This window comes from Sarcophilus harrisii, chromosome 6 (genome assembly GCF_902635505.1).
Source record: "Sarcophilus harrisii chromosome 6, mSarHar1.11, whole genome shotgun sequence".
NCBI classification, from domain to species: domain Eukaryota; kingdom Metazoa; phylum Chordata; class Mammalia; order Dasyuromorphia; family Dasyuridae; genus Sarcophilus; species Sarcophilus harrisii.
The window spans coordinates 177,947,358-177,968,996 of NC_045431.1; the positions used below are offsets into that span (position 1 = coordinate 177,947,358).

Genomic DNA, 21,639 nt, shown 5'->3' on the forward strand with positions numbered 1-21,639 from the left:
TATGTAAGCAATGAGGCTGCAGAAGAAAAGCAGTAATAATGCCATTCAGAAGCTGCATGCTAGGCAAGTAAGATGAGGGGAAGACACATGGTAAGACTGATAGGTGGGCATCCATGGGGCCCTGATGATACCCAGGGGAAAGTAACACCTCCAGAAAACCAGTAGCTCTCTATTTGTGCATTTGTAATTCCAGGATGGGCAGACATAATGAACTGTGGTCTGTAATCTGGTGAGATTAGAAATCCATTTGTGCCTTTGGTTGCTGTTGTTTCACAAGCCTCAAAATTAAAATGATTACAACATCAAAGCCTTCACAATAGAACTGAGGTAGTTCCCAGAGAAGCAACTTAAGAGTACATTATACATTAGGTATGAATTCCTTTTCATTCCTTGATAGGATGAAAACAAATGACTCAATTATTTAACATTATGATTGTTTTTATCCAAACATCAAAAAGGTTATGGTTTTATGCCAATGATTACCATCTATGTTTCTCAGTTATATTTTTAAAAAGATATCACAGACATTAAAATGTCGGATAATGAAAAAAAGCAAGCACTAGTGTTAATATATTCAAAGCTAAAGATTTTAAAGCACTTTCATGATCCTGCCCTCCTTTTTTTTAATAGTTTATTTTATTTTCCAAATGTAATATAAGGAACTGTAGACTTGAAGTTGGGGTTGGTTCTGCCACTAGCTTATTGCTTGACCTCTGGAAGGTCATTTTCCTTACCTATAAAGTAAGAAAATGGTGCCACATAATCAATCACAAAGGTCCCTTTAGTCATTAACATTTTTCTGATTCAATTAAAATATATATGATTCAATATAAATATAAATATGATTGAAAATAAAAACTTATTAAGCACTTAAGGTTTAAATTTGTAATCCAAATGTAGATTAAATCTTACCTGTAAAAATCTTCAAAGTTGAGCTCAGCTTTGCCTTTCTTTCCAAAAAAATGTACAAGTAGTGTAGTATCTGATACTAAGTTTGTGATGTCATCTGCTCGCTTCAAATAGTACAATAAAAATATTAGTTCTAGTTAAAAAAAAAATCAAGAACAGAGATTCTTTTGTATTTCTAAAATAATTTTAATGAGCATTAAAAACAGTTGCACTACCCAGTGATAAATAAATAGGAAAACCCAATGAAAAAAAAACCAAAGTTGCACTTTAATTAAGACTATCTGAACCCTGAAGAACAATGAAATAAAGACTGGATTATTTAAATGGAAAGGAAAATAAAGCCAAAGGATTTTAAAATAATAGGAAAAGAAATGCCTAGTTCAATGGAACTCTAAGCATCTTATAACTTTAAAGCATTTTAACTATGATGATCATTGCAAAAAGGGACATTATCTGGGATTATAGTAATAAAAAAGAACATAAAAGAGAAGAAGAGATTGGAGAGGGAGGAAGGACAGGGACAGGAACAGAGAGAGGTGGCCTCTGAGTTAGGAAGGCCTCCATTTGATCCCACCTCTGACACATAATGTGCCGCCCAGGGCAGTTCAATCTCCCCTGAAACTAGGAAATTCATTACAAATTGCAAAGCAGGTGCTAATCTGCAACCAACGAAACCATAAGTCTACTTAAAAAAAATTAATCAAGGTCTTTGATACAATCTTTAATGACTTGTTTTTAAAATGATCATTTCCCAAATATACATTTAAGTTGTATCTGTGTTCAATATATTAACTAGAGCAGTTGACAATTCTCTCCATAATTTGGTTGACTCTTTTCTCTTCAAGCAGAAACTTTGGTTTTCCCAGTTCAGGGACTTTATAAAGAGCCAAACTTCCCAACAGTGAGATGTTATAGACTCTCCAGAGAGGGCTTCCCTCATATCAGGAGAGCAAGTTATGCCAGTACATACCTGAACTCTACCTTGGCATTCTGACACAAATTTTACCTGGTTCTGAGATGTTCAACAGAAAAACTCAATGATGGTAATGTTGTCTTGTATCTTTTTAGAAAAGTAATTTCGACCTTATTTCAAAATAAGTTTGTATAGAGTCTACTCTATGGAAGAGAAACAAAGTTTTAGAAGACTGATCAGTCACCAGTTCAGTGGAGATCGTGAATTCAGTTAAATGAGATCTCAGAAATATAAATATCTGAGTTTAGTTCTTTTTCATTATGAGTTTTACTAACATGAGAAGAAAACAAATCTGGCAGATTCCCTTCTATGGCTTGACTTAGTTATGAACTAGCAGCTTATAGGTAGAAATGATAATGTTGCCTCCTATGTTCTCTTGGGATATGTTAAAAAGCATGGAAATACTGACAAGTTCTCTAGGAGATTCTAATTCAGTGGAAAAATCTGGACTTGCTTTTCTCAAATGTGTATTGTTTCCCAACCTATTATGTTATTTCTCCTAGTAGTCAATGTAGTAAAAAAGAAAGAGCTTTAGTTCTGAATCAGAAGACCTGAGCTCAAATCCCATCTCTGATGAATACTGCATAGCCTATGGCAAGATACTTTACTTCCCTGAACCTATTTCCTGAACTATAGTGTGAGGGGCCTGGACTCAGTCACCTCTGATGTCCTTCCCAGGTCTGCATTGATAGTTCTAAGATCCCAGATTGTGGTTTCCTATGCCTCTAAGAGTTCTGGGAGACTACTAGTATCCAAGATGGGCTCCAGGGTCAGTGAGCAGTTTATGGTCACTTAACATTCATTACATAATTGCATAATACATTAACATTCAATTCATAACTCTGATGGATCTAGCCTCAGTGCCTTTTCCTACTCATTTATGGCTCTCTTCATTTGTCATACCTGTACAATACAGTCCAAAAAGCATTTATTAGGCTTGTGCAACGCTATGTGCAGGGGCAGTAGGGTGGCATAGTAGTTAGAGTGCTAGGCTTGGAATGAGGAAGCCTCATTTTCCTGAATTCAAATCTGACCTCAGACATTTAACTAAGTGACCCTGAATAATTTATTTTACCCTGTTTACCTCAGTTTTCTCACTTGTAAAATAAGCTGGAGAAAAAAATGGCAAAACACTCCTGTATTTTTGCCAAGAAAAGCCCAAATGGGATCATGAAGAGTTGAACAGGACTTAAATGACTGAATAACAACAAAAATCTTTAAGTACAATATACTTTCCCTATTTTGCTCTTTTAACTATGATGATTTTTATTGCTGCTTTATCTAAGTTCATGATTTCTTGTAGGTTAGAGATCACTTTTGGTTTCACAGCTATCCTTTTCCATTTATTGATGAGTTTATCCAATTCACAATTATGGTCATGATAGTTAATTTTATTTTCCCCTCCATTCAACAATCTCTTCCTTACAACAAGAAGTTTTACTTTTCCCTTTCCTTTAATCTTGACAAAATGACAAGCCAAGTTCACTAGACTGTAACTTGCACCTTCTACTCTCTTTAAAATATAAATCAGGCCAACATTATGTTGTCTTTTTTCAACAGAGATTCAGCAGTCACAACTCCTTGTTCTTTCAGGTATCTGGCCATAGTTCCTTGGGGCCAGGTAACTTATCAAGGCAAATAGGTATTTTCTTATTATGTACTTACTTATCTTGGTTATACTAAGAATTTATCAGTTTCACCTTCTCTTATCTGCAGTCATCTCATCCACCCTGAACGGTGGTTCTATTACTTCTTTTATTCTTCTTTTTCCTTGCTAAAATAAACTATCCTCCCAAGTTCTTTAGTTTTCATCATCAGCCTTACTTCATTCTGAATTTTAGCATTTAGCATTCTTCTTAAAGAGGCCCACAATGCTTTTGTATTCATTGTAGAATACTTGCCCTGTCTGTCTACCTCTACTCCACTTGAGTTTTCTATATCTGTCTAATATTTTGTAAATGTCATTGTAAAAGCCTAAATTGATCCCAATATACTTTGGACAGAAAATGTCATCTGTATCCAGAAAAAAAAAACTAAGGAGACTCAATATAAATCAACACATGCTATGTTCACTTCTTCTTCTTCTTCTTTTTTAATCTCTCCCACAGTTTTCCCCTTTTGCTCTGATTTTTCTAAATAAAAACAACAACCCCCCCCCCCCCCAAACTAGTTTATGTGTTCCCAGTATCTCTTTAGCTAACTTCAATCTAACATCAATCTCTTTAGCTAACTTCCTTCCTTCCTTCCTTTTTCTCTCTTTTTTTTTTCTTTTTCCTCCACAGAACTGTTTAGAATTTCAGTCTTCAAAGCTTGGGACAATTTCTCCTGTAGAACTTCAGTCTAGGGGATTCTTTCTTTTGAACTCTTTAAGAAATGTACTCTGTACATGTAGGGTACATGGCAAACTATTCCTGAATTTCTTCTATTTATCACAAAATCTAAGATGGAGTGGTCACTAATTCTCAAGGTTCCTCAAGGTTCATTTCCATTGTTGCAACTAAGTCCTTTATGTGGATTAAAAGTATATCTAAGAATAGAAATTTCCTGTATTGTTTTCTCTGCCTTTTGAGATGAGGAAAATATCATTAGTGAAAGGCTAGCTGCATTTCTTTCTTTTTATTTTTTCTGAGACAGTGGGGGTTATTGCCCCGAGTCACACAGCTAGGAAATGTTAAGTGTCTGAGAGCAGACATGAACTCAGGTCCTCCTGACTTCAGGACTGGTGCCCTATCCACTGTGGCACCTAGCTGCCCCTGAGTTTCTTTTTGTAGAAAAAAGCTAGAGCATATCTCGGATAATTTAATTTGCTTACCATCATTTTATCATCTTCTAGCCCTTATCATTCTATAGTCGGACTATTATAATGGCCAGAAAGGGGTTGTCTTCTTCCCTCAAGTGCCTCCTCTATTCAGGCACCAAAGTAATTTTTCCAAAATGCAGAGCTGCCCATGTCACCTCCCTACACAATAAACTCCAGTGATTCCTTATTGTCTCTAGAGTCAAATACACTATACACTGTTTGGAGTTTAAAGCCCTCATAACTAGCCCCCTCCTCCCTTTCTAGTCTTCTTGTACCTTACTCCCTGACATGTACTCTTCTGTGCAGTGACACTGACCTTCCTGCTGTTCTATGAACAACACACTCCATATCTCAGTTCTGGACATTTTCTCTGCCTGTCCCCCATGCCTGGAATGCTCTCTTCCCTCTGTTCCAAACTACTGGCCTCCTTTGCTTCCTCTATGTCCCAGACAAAATCCTACTTTCTACAAAAAGCTTTCCCAATCCTTCTAAAGTCTAGTATCTTCCTCTCTATTCATTATTTTCCATTTATCATGGAGAGAGCTCATTTTGTACAGATTTGTGTGTTTCTCCCATCAGATTGTGAGCTCTTTGAGGAGCACAGTACTGTGCCTGAACATAGGAAGCATTTAATAAATGCTTATTAACTGACTGTTGTATGCCAGATTTTCATTTGTTTCCTATTGCCATTCATTTCTTTTTCTGTCCATTTGGCCTCTAGCATACTTTGATGATGATGTTACTTTTATTTGGGTCTCTATTGACCTTTAATTGCTTATCCCAAGAATATTTCCTCAGATTTCTGAAATTCCTCACATGGGCATATCTTCTTAATATATCACTCTACCTTCCTCTCTTTTCTGTCACCCCTCAAAATCATCACACAATTTCTTTTGGCTCCTATATTCTCCTTGGATAATGTAGATCCTTTGGATCCAAAGATCCATGGATCTTTTCCCATTAAATATCACTGATATCAGAGAAGAGTTTGCTACTTTGCATCGAGATCCTGTTTAGTGTGCATCACACTTAATATCTTCCAGTTCCAAGAGCAGAGATAGTCTCTAACATGGTGCTTGGCACAAAATATGCGCTTCATTTATTTGCCCAATTCTTTTCTCTGAGAAAGTAGTCACAGTCCACAGATACAATGTACCTAGATAACCTGGAAGTCACAGGTTTTGTTTCTTGGTTCTTAGCCATATTTTCTTTAAAAGAAAACCCTAACTCCTTCATTTATTCATGTCTGCCTTTCCATCACACTGACACTAATTCCCAGTGACTCCCACCTCCAGCAGAAAGGGTTGTCCATATGACAAAGAAGTCTGATGAAGTAAAAATAATCTATACCACTGGCCACATTGGAAGATATAATTCATATTGTCAAAGGCTTCTGCTGTGACCGCTCTTGCATGGAAGTCAACAAGTATCTAGGACACAGTGGACACAAATAAAGACCTGGGTTGGAGCATCTTTTGTCATTTGGAGAAGTTTGAAAATGATTTGGGTGTACAACATGAAATGAACTTCATTGTGTACTGATGCTCATTGTGAGTACTACAAAGCCAGATCAAATTGTTCTTGAAATATTTTTTCTTGTTGTGGTATATGAATATAATAGAATACTATTGTGCTATAAGAAATGATGAATTCATAAAAACTTGGGAGAGATTACATAAAATGATGCAAAGTAAAATGAGCAGAAGCACAGAACATTGTACCCAGTTACACCAACACTGTGTGATGATCGACTGAATGACTTAGTTCTTCTCAACAGTGCAGTGATCTGACAAATCCAAAGGAGTTATAATGAAAAATGCCATCCACATCCATAGAGGGAACGAATGGAATCTGAGCACAATTGAAGCATACTATTTTCAGCGTGTGTGTGTGTGTGTGTGTGTGTGTGTGTGTGTGTGCGTGCTTCTTTTGGTCTGTTTCTTCTTTCACAATATGATTAATATGAAAATCTGTTTTTCATGATGGCACACATATAACCTATGTCAAATTGCTTGCCATTTTAGGAAGGGGGAAGAGAAGGAAAGAGAAAATTCTGGAACTCAAAAAATTTTAAATAAATATTTAAAATTGTCTTTACATGTAATTGGAAAAAATACTATTTTTAAAAATAGAAATATTTCTTGCTAAGTCTTGATTCTCCATGAAACCAATATAGCTGATTACTTTCTTTACCCCTGTGAGAGTCTTTAATCCCAGATTTCCATCTAGCTGCATCATCTCTAGATCTTATGGCTTCATTTATAATGAGACTTTCAATGAGGATGTGGTTTATTATGTCCAATTTTTTTCCAGTTTTTTTCCAACTTCTTGGTTCCTGGACTAAGGTAGTATCTTATGAATGCTATTAGTCAAGGGAATGTTTGCAGAGGATTCAGTCACTGTCTCATCTTACTTTGTCCCTGTTCCCAGTAATCCTGTAGAGTGAAAAGAGCCTTAACCAGGTTTGAAGGCCACTTTATCTTTTGTCTGTTTCATGTTCTGCTAAGGCCAAAAAAATGCATGGCCTACAAGATAACTTTTAGTAATATTCAGGTAACATATGATAGAACTGAATAGATAAATGTAAACCTCCCTAAAGCACATTAAAAAAAAAATCAATGACAAATGGGAGAACTTAATGGGAATATATTAGATGAGGGGGAATAACTATATTGCAGTTGTGGTATAATATATTATTCCAAAGAGATTTAAGAGAAATTAAGCAATGAAAACGAAGAGCTTTTTCTCTTGACAGGAAAATTTCTACAATTCAATAATATTATCCACTCAGCATGCCTGCTAGTGATGGACCAGGATGTATTTTAGGGCTGTTACAATGTGTATTCCTCTCTTAAAAATATATGATGAGATTTCATAAGGAGAAATTCATACTTTGGTTTAACAATGTACTCCCCAAAATACAATTAACCATGGGAGAGTTAACCTCTTATTGCTTAAAAATTAATAAGTATATTAATTTTTGTTGTTGCTTAGTCATTTCATTTGTGTTTTCTGTGACTGGCAAAGATACTGGAGTGGATTGCCATTTCCTTCTCCAGCTCATTTTACAGATGAGAAAACTGAAGCAAATAGGGTGAACTGATTTGCCTAGGATTACATAGCTGTTAAATATCTAAGGACAGATTTGAACTCAGTTTTTCTTACTTCAAGCCTGGAACTCTATCTACTGCACCACCTAATACCACAATCAGTGAAGAGAGTTGTTCTTTAAGAGAATTAGAGCTTTGACCAGGCAGAGGGGATGGATAATCATTAAAAGGGAACTCACTCGACAAAAATCACTAGATGAACATTACAGGCCTTTCCAAGAAAAACTTCCAGATAAGAAACTCCCATGAACCCCAGTTTCCATTGATAGATAGTCATGGCTATCCATGCACATGGATCACTGACTCCTTAGGACCTCAACTTTAGCTTCTCAAGTTTATTTTCAAGCATTCTTATAACACTATGTGGAATAAAAATATCAAACAAACAAAAAGAGGATTTTGAAACTGATTATTTCTCTTGATGCACAAACTAGACAGGTGGTAAAAAAAAAGTCAGATTCTTGGTGAATGTTTTTTGAGGGTCTAGTAGACAATGTGCCCTCTTGGAAGCTGGTTTTAAAATTCTGTAACCTATGATTTAACTTCACCATTGGGATTCTTCATGTTGGACCAAGTTTCAGGAACTCAATTTCTTCTTTTTTCTGCTCAAATGGTAAATGAACTTAAAAAAAAAAAAGAAGCCAGCTGGGCAAGAATGTGAAAGATATCAGAACTAAAAAGGTTTTTGGAGTCAACAAAATAGGACAGCTCTTCCTTAAGATAGGAAAGAAGCTTGGTCTCATGCCTCTATTATAAAAACAAAGAAACAAAAAAAGCCATTATGTAAGCTTATGGCACTTCTATGGGGATGCTTGGCACTGAGGTGGACACTTTAGAACAGGAAAGGAAGCATGAGGATTCCGAAGGCAAACTTCATTCAATTAAATTTTGAGGGTCCAAGAATTTTATTACATTAGCAAAAGACTACTGAACAAGGACAAGATTGTACTTTGGCGCAATAACAATAATAGTGATTTCTTATGTGATATACTCTCATTTATACTTTTTTAATGATAGGATCAATGAAAAGCCACCTAGGTCTGAAAAACTGTTGTTTCCTTAAAATCAGAGATCACAAGAGCATTGAAAGTCTGTGAACCCAGAAACAGTGATAGTTGGATAATGTTTTCCTCCAGTGTGGTACAGTCCTCCATTTCAGGATATAATACACTGAAATGTAGATGGCTTTATTTTAGACAACTTTTCAACAATGACCTCATTGAACCAGTTTTTCTCATGGCTCCTGAGCAGATCAGATCTTTCCTTACAGGCTTTCATCATCAAAATCTTATTAGATTTAGGTTGCATTTATCCAGCTAATCCAGATCTACAGGACCATGAGCTCTAGTTTGACATCAGGAAAAAAAATGAGCAAATGGAAATGGTGAAAACATTTTTTTTAATTCTATGAAACAGAGCACAGTTCCGAGTCACTGAAAATTATACCCATGGTCTCTGTGCCTTTATGGCATTATATAACTTGAATCTCATAAAGGGTGAGACAAAACCAAAGGCCTGAGCCCTTTGATTCCACTGCTTGTTGTTAGAAGAAAATGAATTCAGGTGTTTTCATAACAAAAATGACACCAAAGCCACAAAGAACCCCAGTTTTCACAGAAGGGGATTATCTCACTTTGCTTTGATCTGATTTCCTTAAAATAATTGTAAAAATAAAATACATGCAGGTCTCATCCTATAAAGGGGTCTGTATGTTTTTTTAAAAAAATTTTTGAATCAAATTGTAGCACATAAATGAAAATAACCAAGAGGTCTCTTAACAGACATGGTGACTTTAAAGGTTTTTATCTATTCAGATAAACTTAGCTTTATTGCTAAAATTTGTCTTAAGAACATCCAATGAAGAAATTCCCCCAAACTCTGACAATGAGAATTGGACCTTTGAACCTCTTTGATGTGTTTGGAATTTCAGTAAGGTTCTGTAGATTGGAAGCCTGCAAAGTCTATGGAAAAATAATATTGGTGAGCAATTGGCAAGAACCCTTTCTTTTACAAATTAAAGACAGGGCTTTGGGAAATTATGGTATATAGCTACACTTAAGGGGACATAATTTTTTTTTAACCTGTGGGATAGCTAAATCTAGGGGGAAAAAGAACTTATTAAAACAGGTTATCTGCTGGGGTTCTCCAAATCCTTAGTTCTGGGCTGAGAGCCTTAAGCAGATTACTACTCAAATTTGTCAATAATACTGAAAAATAATTACCTAGATTCAGACCAGTTCCAATGGTCTTGTGATGAAGAAAGCCATCTGCACCCAAAGAGGAGACAGTGAGAAATGAATGTGGACCACAACATAGTATTTTCACTCTTTTTGGTGGTTTGTTTGCATTTTGTTTTCTTTCTCATTTTTTTCCTTTTGAATCTGATTTTTCTTGTGCAGCATGATATTTGTGGAAATATGTACATAGGAATTGCACATGTTTAACATATATTGGATCACTTACCCACCAGGGAGGGGAGAAAGGGAGGGAAAAAGTTAGAACACAGGGTTTTGTAGGAATGAATGTCAAAAATTATCCATGTATATATTTTGAAAATAAACAGCTATAATTAAAAAAGAAAATTATCTGGAAACTCTTAATAGCTTGTGATTTGTAATGAATAAAAATGTGAATATGAGCAGGTTTTCAAGACTTTGCTTTGAACAAATGGAGATTCTGAAAATGGTGTTATGTGAAAATTCACTGGTATATACTAGCTTGGTAGTAATCTCATGGGTACATGGTTCTATCAAGTAAGCTAAATGGCCTTTCAGGGATTCTAAGCCTCTAAAACTCAATATGATTTGACTTTGGAAAGCAAACCTTTTCCTTCCAGCTTCCAGAAGCTTCACCTCTCCATAAAATCCATGAACTTTGCTTCACAGGTTTGACTTCCTTAGTTGACCAGCTGGCCATTGAGATTTGATGCCAGGCTCATGGCGAATGGCTGTCCTACCAGGGTACCTCTGTCCTAAGAATGGACAAGAAGTATTGCAAGGCTCACTTCACAATCTGGTTAGAGTTTTCTATATTAAAACCCATTTTTTTTTGGCCTCCCAATGATTTCTGAAAAACTGGTGAGAAGAAGTCAATAATGAATATTAGAAAGGATTACTATTGGTGTAGGAGGGTGAGGCATCTGGCCAGGGAGCACAGGGATAGGGATTAATTTTAGGATTTCTTTGATTCAGGGAGCTCCTAGGAAGGGAAAACTCAATGCCTAGAGGCACCTTGAGAATGGAGCAGTCATCCACTCAGGGTGTCTCAGAGTGAGAAGGTGTCTATCTACTCTGCAGGAGCCACACTTTAGTCATTAAGCTAAACATTATCTTCTCCAGACTTTTGCACCATTCTTCGAAGGGTAAAGTTTGTCTTCAGGACCCTCTTACTTCCTTTCCTACACTCTCGGGCCCACTGCAGAACCCTGGTCTTTCTAACAATCTCACCCCTTTTCCTACTAGCCTGGCCTGGTTGAAGCTCTAATTTTCCAGAGAACAATTGATTATGTTGTGCTGCTCATTTACACTATGATATGAAGATTAATAGTCTACATTTATTTTTCCATGGCTTCTTGCATTTTTAAGAGAAGACTATTAACCCACAGTATGAGGCTTTGCTAGGGAAATTTCAATAGCTTTATTTAAGGGAGGAAGATACTTCAAGACATCCCTGAAATGTACCAAGTCTATCTCCCACAGTCAATAAAATGATTGGGATTTGCCTTTTATTCTTCGATGCAAAGAAAATGATATTCATTTTCTTTTAAAAAAATCTTAGTTTTTGTTTCCAATTCCAAATTATCTTCCTCCCACTGTCCTTCCCCTCATCCTTGAGAAGGGAAGAAATATACTCATTATACATATGAAGTCATGCAAAATAGATTTCCACCTTATCTACGTTCTAAAAAAAGCAAGAAAAATAAAGGAAGCAAAACCACTCTCTCCTGTCCCAAACCAAACAAACCCTTCAATCTGTAATTTGAATCTTTCAGTTGTCTGGAGGTGGAAGTATTTTATGTCATGAGTCCTTTGGAGTAGAAATGGGTCACTGTATTGATAAGAATTATTAAGTCTTTCACAGTTGCCCATTTCTATAATCTTGCTGTGCTATGTTCTGTAATGTTTTCCTAGGTTTCTCTGAAACTATCACCTTCATTGTTTCTTACAGTACTCATACACCACAACTTGTTCAGCCACTCCCCAGTTAATGGGATCCCCTCGATTTCCAACTCCTTGACACAACCAAAAGAGCTGCTATTGCTATTTTGTGCACATAAGTCCTTTCCCTTTTTCTTTGATCTTTTCAAGATGCAGACCTTGCAGTGGTATTGTTGGGTCAAAGAGTATGCATGATTTTATTGCCCCTTGGACCTTGTTCCAAATCATTCTCCAGAATGGTCGGACTCATTTTCTTTCTTGAATATCTTTTAATTCCCTCTACATTGGCTGCATTGCAGGATCCCCAGAGTTCCAGCTAGCAGGCATTCCAAAGAACACTTTTCCATTCCTCCCAAATTAGGAAATGGGAAATTAAATGACTTGCCCTAGGTCTCATCCAAATACAGATGGCTGAGCTAGGATTCCATCTCCTGACTCTGACCCCCTTTGTACCACAGCATCTTTCCAAGCATCACTTCCCTTATCTGGAAAATGGGCATCATAATTGCTGCATTACCTGCCTATTGGGACTGTAATGAAGACACAATGAAAAAATCAATAACAGAAAGCAACTAGAAACTGTTGTGCTAATGTCTGCTGTTGTTCTATACCAAAAACATGGTATAACATTGCTACAATTATAACTTTAACTCAGCACAAATGAAAGAGCTTTTTATCTGTCTTCAAATTGAAGGGTATTTCTCTCTGCCCATTGTCTACCTCTAATAGCTGAGGCTAAGGTCACAGCTCCATGTCGGTGGGGTGATGACAGATGGCATACTTGGCCAGCATCACTTAATGGTATAAAACAGGGAGGAGCAGGTCTTGAAGCTTTCACTGCCCACTAGCACAGGGAAGGGAAAACATGGAGGGAGGGAGAAATAAAAGGAGGGAGCTGTGCTTCCTGGAGGCAGTCATAACTAATCCGAGCCGTTGTGGTATGGATAAGAAACCCAATGAGAGGGCATCCTTAGAGACAAAAGGAGATGTCCATTGTGTCTCTGAGGGGGTCACTATGCCAAGAGACAAGGACAGCTGTCCAGCATATGCTTTCTAAGAGAGCCACCAAGAAAATGTTCTTTGGGGGCAGAGGTTTCTTTTGTATTACCAGCTGGAGAGCATCACTGTCTAATACCTAAGTATTTAGAATCAGAAAAATGTTCTTGGTTTGGGGAGCTAAGTCTTTCATAAATAAGGCTAAACCTCTCTACTGCAGAAATGACCTTATTCTTTAAAGGAAGAGTTTGTATAGATTTTAGTTAGAGATGTTGTTTATCTTTGATTCACAGTCATCTCTTTTCTGACAAACTAAATAAAAGAATGTCAGCAATTCATATAATGGAGTCAAACGCAAATTTTAAAAAGACACACATCAAAGTAAAAAAAAAAAAAAGACATTTTACAAGTATCCAAAAAGGATCTGAAGGTCATTGGCAGAGGCGATGTTTCCTATTGCTTATGCTAAAAAATGTCATGAAACAATAAAGTAATTGATTCTTTGTCCATTTGGGAAGGACTGCATGCGTAGGACATCACTTTATTATCCTAATTCCTAAGTGAAATAGAAATGGCTAACAAGTGGTTCTCAAATCTTTTAGTATCAGGACTCCCATACACCATTTAAAAATGACTGAAGACCCCAAAGCTTTTGTTTGTGTGTTCTACCTACTGAAAATTTCCATATGAAATGAAAAGTCTTAGTCTCACTATGAACAGAGTTTTGACTTCACAGATTCCTGTGAAAGGGTCTCAGGGACTCTGGATCACACTTTGAGAACCACTGGTTTATATACACAATTATTTTTTACTGATTCTAAAATTAAATGAAGACAAAGTTAATAAAATGACAAACAGGGCCTGGATTGGTGGGTCCAGGCTTTTTGATACCTCGGTGAGGTCCGAAAAGAGTGCCTGGCTCGTGTTCCGTCTCAGTGTATCCCAGTAGCTTCTGGAGATGAGTTCTCCTGTTTTAACCACCTGTAGAAGTTTCAAGAGGCACAATTGAAATCTAAAGTGGAATCCCTGAGAATGAAAGCTCCCACTCTTGAAAGTTCTAACCAACTTTCAAAGAGAAAAAAAACATTCTAACAACCTTTGGTTGGGGGCTGCACAAAATGTTCTTCTATCACCATGCTGATTAACCCAAAGAACTCTCAATAGGACAATGGTTTCTTTTTGATTACCTGGCTGGGCACAAAGTGGCTTTGTCAGAAAGAATCAGCCCCTCTTTCTTTTAATATGAGTATGACAAGAAATGTCATTGCTAGTCATTTGTGACATGGAGAATGCCTGGAGAATAGGGCTCTGAGATCATGGAGAAATGCTGCTTCATCAGGGTGATTTTCAAAGGGATCCCTCCCAAGGGAAGGGATCCCAGTTGATCTTCAGAAAACCCATCTTATAAGACACAGCCTCAGCGGGAAGAAATACTACACCTTCAAGGGGATGGAAGGTGGCACTCTTGCCCCAAGCCCCCTGGCTTTCTCTCTTGCTGTAGACAGAGGGTCGCTTGTGCAGAGAAGCCCTCCTGATAGATAGCTGGCCTCGGTCAGTCTGAAGGGCCTCGTTCCAGCCCAGCCTCTGACTCAGGCTGAGGGGCCCTGGCTGGTCAGATCACAGACCCCCTCTGAGCAGTGCTCTCCGACCGTAGACACACACACAAGGTACTGGTTGGTGGGACACAGATCACAGTATACACACACATGTACATGCATGTATTATACACAGGTACATATGTATACATACATATACACACAGAGACAATGACAACAATGACACGTCCTTTATGTTGGAATGTAACTGAGAAGATTTCACCAGATCTCTGGGGCTTTTGTTGTTGTTATTTGTTTACTGACTCTGAAAATTGCCCCCTTCCCTCCTCCCCGCCTCTGAAAGCTGTGCTCTGATGCTGTACCTCTGCCCAAAGGCAGAGCCCAAAGAACAGGGCCCAAAGGCCCTGAAGCCTGGGCCAGAGGCCTGAAGTCAGGCATTGAGGTCCAAGTGGGAGAGGTTCCATTCAAGTGCAGGCTGAGGGACAATTGTAGATGCCTGGGGAACCAGCCCAGCTTAATTCAGAGAGCATAATCCCCAGGTAAGGGACAGGCACAGGAATGCCCAAGGTCTTCTGACACAGGATGGAGGGAGCTGCTATCTGTGATAACAGAGGGAGAATTGAATTGCAAAAGGAGGAGAGGCACTGTCTCTTCCCCCAAAGCTTGTAGATTGTGTTTATAGGGATGTGGTATCCAGAATCAGGGTAGAATCAGGGGCCTGCTCTGCCTCAACTTTCAGAGCATCCCCTATCCTTAATGCATCAGTTAGTCTGGTAGAGGACTTCAAATCATGTGATATGAAGACTGTCTGAAGGAGGTAGGAAGCCTAAAGGCTTAGGGGCCAAGATTTTAAAAGACCTGACACCTGCTATTTATGAGAAACAATGTCCTTACTCTCTCTGGCTCCAAATCAGTAGTTTACAGGGATACAAGTTGGATTGGCTGTCTTGGCAGAGAGCAGGTTTCCCCATACCTGAAGTCTTCAAATACAAACTGGACGCCTCTCCCCTAATGGGGAATTTTGTAGAAGGGAGTTTCTCCTTGGCATGGGGTAGACTTTAAATCTGCTTTGGCTCGAGGTCTGTGAATCTGTTTTTCCCAGTACTTAAGACCCTAACATCCCTTACTACGATCATGGTACATCAACATGGATAAACATATCTGACAGCGGGAAGGGGAGGGAGAGCCATGGGAGGTCTGGAGGAGGATGAAAAAAGAGCCACTCTTGGTATTGGGGACAATGAACCAATTGGGGAGGAATGCTCCCGTGAAGGCCTCACTGAGATTTTGTAACCAGTGTGGCTTTGTGCCTTCCTCTGGCTCCCCTGAGCAGCCCCGGAGTGGATGTGGAGGTGGAAGGTGGCAGTAATCCAGGGGTGGGTCTGGCAAAGCATGACAGGTAAGATGGTCAGGGGATGAGGACCTCAAGAAGAGGAGGACAGTGCAGGGATGATCTGATGGATTCACCAAGGGATTGAGATGGAGAGGAGAGTTCAGCATGTTAAAAAAAAAAAACAAAAACAAACCAAAGGCCATGCAGAGGCTACTAAGCCTCCATCTGAGGATACAATGCTGGTCTGCAGCAGGAAGTGGGACCGAAGAGTCCCTGACCTGCCTTGACCCTTCACCCTTCTCTCTAACCCAAGCACCATATTTGAACATGACAATCAATTCAGAACAGTATAATCAAAAAGTCACTAAAAAGTTCCATGCAATAAATGTTTAAAAACTCTTGGAATGTCTTTGCATTTGTTTTCTGGACTGAAATGAGATTTCCTTGTGTGCCCGTACTTGATGAGACTCATCAATTCTTTCTCAGCAAACTCCCCAACTTCCCCAATGAAAGGTAAAGGATTCATACAATTAATCAGCTAATTCAAAATAGAATTGAGATTCTGCAATTAATTTCAGCATTATGCTGGTTGAGATCATGCAAATTAAGTCTTTTCTTTAAACTATATCTCATGTATTAGAATTAATTTTTTGTCCTGGTTTAGCCTAAAATCAGATAAAGACAGCACTCTCTGCTCTTAAAATTGAGATCCATAAAGATGCTCGCTTTTGTGATGGTGACAATGAGGAAGATGCTGTTGCCGCTCCCATGGGTCACACTCTGGATTCTGCTTCTCAAAATGCTTTGGGAATCCCTTTCAAAGTGTGCCAGGTTCCTTGGAGGAAGTTAAAGGATCTCAGGTCTTACCCTGAGGGCCCTCATAATACAAATCCAGGGTCTTGTAACATAAGTTGGCTGTGGCCCTGCCCCTGTCCAAGGGAAATTGGCTGTAACCTGTGTGGGGCAGACTCTTCAAGACTTGGGTTTTTTCCCAACAGTGGCATCTGAGACAGTGGAAAGAGATTATGCATCCCAGTATTTGCTTGAACATGTCCTTGAATGTAGATGCTTCTATTGCCTGGCCTGGCTGGCTGGTGTCCAGTTAAACACAGAAAAGACCAAGGGACAGACAAGCTCTGCACCTGACAGCTCTCCAACACTGCCGGGTCAGTAACAAGAGATTTACTAAAAAAGATAAGGAAGAACTCACTGAAGACCACCCTTGTGATAAGCTGTGGGCCCTGGGGTGCGGCCCATCACAAACCTATCAGTCGGCAGCCAGGCACTGTGGGGTCTGGCAAAGGGGGTCACAACACAAGTCCTGAGCATTTGGTACTTTGATATGGCAATAAACTCCTTGGAAGTTTATTGGGAGAAGACAAGAAGATGGAGCCAAATTCTGGGAAAGGGGAACAGGGAGAAGGCATTTATATGAATTCTGAATTTGAGAATCCCTTATAAAATTCATGCTGCGAAGTAATCATATTCCTAGTCTTCCATCCCCCATCCCCCCACCTCTTAGGGGGTGACTTTTCAATTTGTTTAATCTAAACTCAGAGCCAACTTTCTCCATCCTTGATATTAGGCTCTATAGCCACTCAGTCCTTAAAGGGGTGGCCTAATAGTAAGGAGAGACTCCTCTGTTAGGAAACAACTTTGTCACCCCACCCCTCTCCCCTACCCCAGCAGCCCTCTGCCCTCTGCCCGGTGAGATCCAGAAACATAAAGAACATTGAGAGGGTTGGTACATACATTATTAGGAGAGGCATGGAGTCCATAAAGTTGAACACGCTGACATACAGCACAAAGGGCCAAATGAAGGGTCACATTTCAGAACAGCAACAGGAAAAGGAAAGATGACAAAAGAGTCTATTAGGAATTAGGGTAAATCATTCAGCTCTAGTCTAACAGCAGACACAGTCAAGAAGGAAATAACCCTTAACACTGTAAGACAGTGGGGTTTCTTTTCACCAATAGTTGCTATGAAATCATTTTACTGGGGACATTGTCTCCACTGTGGGCAAAAGTTTTCCTTCTAAAGCTGGGGTGGTCTTGAATCGCACGTGATGTCACCGGACTGCAGCTATGGGGACCACAGTGACGCTTTTAGGGATGTGGGAATACCTCATTGTATCTGGGAACTCACTACAAGTTGGTAGCAGCCTGGGAGGACTTTTGGGAGCTCAGCCACTCTATGAAGAAATTGTGACATTAACAACATCAAAGGGGGAATCTTCAGGCTGTGTGAATGAATGTAGTATGTGAGCTCTGAATGTAAAGCTTTCATCGATTTCTATTTCACAGCTTAGCCAAAAAAACTGAGCAGTTTGTAGAAAATTTTAAACTCTGTGAAATGGGAATTTATATCCACTAGGACAGGGCCAGTGGGGTAACAATTTACTTTCATATACCCTCTAAAGAAAGGTTTGCTAATACCTAGAACAATATATACAAGATTGAGAGCAGGGATACTTCTGACACTGGGGCAGAAAGTCCCTTGGTGTGGGACAGAGACAATTAAATTTCGAGACGGCAGATCTAGGTCCAGATTCCAGATCTGACACTTCTCATCTTGGGCAAGTTACCACCTCTCGAGTGGCATTTGTAAAATGAGGGGGCAGCATTATAAGACTGCCAAATGTCTCTCTAGCTCTGTCCCTAGGATGTGCTGAAGAGAAATAGCTCTGGGCAGACTTTGGAAATTACAGTTTCCATTCAGCATTAGAAACATTTATTAAGTGCTAGGGGACTCTGGGGATACAAGGGCTAAAATAAAAGAGCCCTTGCCTTCAAGACCAGGGGAAGAAGGGATTGAGAAGGCAGTCTAGGATAATTTGAGGAGGGAAGGAGCATAAATACCAGGAGTTAAGGAAAAACCTTCCTTAGGAGGGAGGGCACCTGAGCTGAGCAGTGAAGGAAGCTAGGGAGTCTCAGATGTGGAGCTGAGGAGGGACAGCATGCTAGGAAGGAGGGGCAGTCTGTGCAGTGTGCACATAGAGATGTGACGTAGAATATCCAGTGCAGGAAGTGGCAGGAAGGACCACTTTCTTGAATTGTAGAGGACCTGAAAGGGAACAACCTGAATTGTCAAGGAAACAGAGGAAGCAAATGAAAGACTAGTTATTGGGGCAGGAAGCCTCTTGATCAATGCAGATTCAGAAGGTGCTCCACCTCTAATCTTGGAGATATCTTAGAGAGCTACTGGAGGCTTAAGGAAATTAGGTGACCCACTTGTGGACATACAAATAAATGTCAGAGGCAGGACTTGAACTCAGATCTTGCTGACTCTAAGCCTACTTTTGATCCATGACACTAGAATGCATTTAAAGGTTCATTAAAGCAAGTAAATCCCTTAGTTCTCTGTACTAGATAATATCTTGTCAGCCCAATTCTTGTGTCTAGTTAAAAGTAAAATTGCTTAATCCCTCCCCCCAATTTTCATTAATTATGAGAAGTCTCTCCTGGCTATTTTGAATTGTTCTCTATTACACTGAATAACAGTATGAGAATCTTTGGTAGTTGTGTCCGGGTGCCTTGGTTTCATTTGGGCTACCGACAAATGCACCAGACCTTAAAAGAGGAAGAGGGATACAAGTCCATATAAGCCTTCTCTGAGAGTAGAGTAGACCTACATTAGTAGAGGAAATGAAATCCCACTTTCTTCAAAAGTCAGAGTACGCAAAACTACTTTCAAAGTATCCTCCCTGATGTGTGTGTATATAGACACACATGTATATATATGCATTCACATATATATGTATATCCATAGATATCCATGTTTTTTTTAAATGTCAAACCACTGAGAGTAACTAGCAATCTGCAATTGTTCTTTATTATGCTGCAGCAGGAATATCAGGTCTCTGTTATTTGTCCACTGACTGAAGAGAGCAGTGCTGACTATAGACTGCATTCCCTTTTCAGCCCAGTTTTTGCACACATTGCTCCTGTGCTTGTGGTCCTTTTCCTCTTTAGCTTCTCTTAGCAGAATCCCACAAAGTCCCATCAACACTCTCTTCTTTCCCCACCCATCAAAATGCTCAGTATTCATCCTGTATTGGGGAAAGAAAACTCTGCCAGGAGAGAGAGAGTCACATTTTTTCCAACTGCATTTCTAGCTTCTGCTTGAGCTTCAGCAGACTCTCAATAAGGAGTTCTTGAATTGCATTGGGGACAGTTCCTTGTGCTCTGGAGCAATGGTCTTTAAAGTAGGACTGTGGCCTGTCCCTATGGGTCACCACTGTGAGTGATGAACCAGTCAAAGGGTAGGACGATGAACCATGTCCCATGCCAACCTCCCCATGACAGTCAGCCATGAAGGTCATTTCCAACTTTACCTCCTACCTCTCCTAAGGTAACCTTATGACAACCTTAATCTTCCCACTTCCCTGCTGTTCTTCTGCAAATTCCCAACCCTTTTCCTCTTTGGAGATGGGCAGGGGCCCCTCAGGGAGGGTGTGATTTCCTTCTGAGTGGAGCAGTTCCATGGATGCCACCAGGAAGACTCTCTCCACAATCCTTGTGTGCTGAGAAATCTTAGTGAGAATAAATGACTCAAAAGGCTGGAGACCACTGCTTTAGAGCACTGTGATTAGGAGGCCTACCATTTAACCCAATGACACAGTATGGGGCAGGACCAAGAAATGGTCCTGGAGGCAAGAAGTGGATGCCCCTCCTAGGCTGGCTCTCAGCCCTTTTGGGCATTGGTAGTTGCTCTTCTGGAGATCCTAGTGCTAAGAACCAGGCCTTCTGGTGATGACTTTCACTGAGCTTGGCAGACACGGAGCTTGAGACCAAGCTCCTCAGTCTAGCTCAGCCTGGGGGAGACCAGCACAAGAAAGACTTTGGCAGAAGAGACTAAATGTAAAATAAAAAGCTCCCTAAAAAATTAGTTCACCTTTACATTTTTCCCTGCAGAAGGTCATGTTCTTCCATCGATGCCCCTTCTGATCTTGCTGCCACCAAAAAAGCCATTAAGGCTTCTTATGACTTCTTATGACAGTGATGGACCGTCACTCTGCCCTATAACAAGGCTGGCACCTGCTTCCAGTGGATGTAGCTGCTGCAGCCCTTGCAAGGCAAGGAGCAGGAAAGAGCACTTTAGGGCTCAGGAATGCCATGACTCTCTGAACCAGGAATTGGAGATGACAAAGGCCTAGTACAGAAGGATAGAAGTGTCCTTACCAACAGTGCATGCTTTTCCTCATCGCCTTTTGCTTCTCTTCTTTCATTTTTTTTCCTGAATATTTCTTGAAGCTGAAAGTAATAACAATCAGGTGTTACACTTCCTGAGGCCTTACTTTTTGTTTGTTAACCATCTTCCCTTACCTGCTCTGATTGCACATTCATTCTCCCTTCAATAACCCTGGAAATGGGCAGGGCAAGGTGTTTTCCCCACATTTTACAGAGGAACAACTGAAACTCAGGATGAATAATAATGACATCCTGCCGCACTAGAGTACTTTGAACTGGACACAGAATTTTCCAGAATAATCCCTAAGTCACATAATACAAAGATTGTTACCCCCATTTTATAAATAACAATAGTTCAGTGGATCAGTAGAATAGAAGGTATTTTAGATTTGGGTTCAGAGGGCCCTGGGTATCATTACTGTGGGCCTCAGTTTCCTCATCTTTACAACAAAGGGGAAGACCCTCTTGAGCTCTCTCATTCAATGAAGGTTTGGTCTTATGACTTGCTTAGGGTGACATGGCTCATGAATATGGCCAGCAAAATTTGTGTCTTTGGGTCAAAGCTCTGTATAATATAATATATTTTCCAAAGTCCCCTCAGAGGTCCCAAAGAAG

General features: G+C 39.5%; 1 protein-coding gene across 2 annotated transcripts in view; it reads right to left on the reverse strand.

Moving 5' to 3' along the window:
• The window catches only part of MICU3 (mitochondrial calcium uptake family member 3), a 96,511-nt gene that overhangs the window by 15,885 nt on the left and 58,987 nt on the right, over nucleotides 1–21,639 (reverse strand). Inside the window, exons 7-10 of one of the 2 annotated variants that reach the window (XM_031942857.1) lie at nucleotides 21,016–21,087; nucleotides 17,587–17,625; nucleotides 13,837–13,926; nucleotides 913–1,013 (exon numbers count right to left, since the gene is read on the reverse strand). In XM_031942857.1, coding sequence (XP_031798717.1) covers nucleotides 913–1,013; nucleotides 13,837–13,926; nucleotides 17,587–17,625; nucleotides 21,016–21,087 — 302 coding nt within the window. The remainder of the gene's footprint in view (nucleotides 1–912; nucleotides 1,014–13,836; nucleotides 13,927–17,586; nucleotides 17,626–21,015; nucleotides 21,088–21,639) is intronic. The other variant, XM_031942858.1, reaches the window with a different exon arrangement.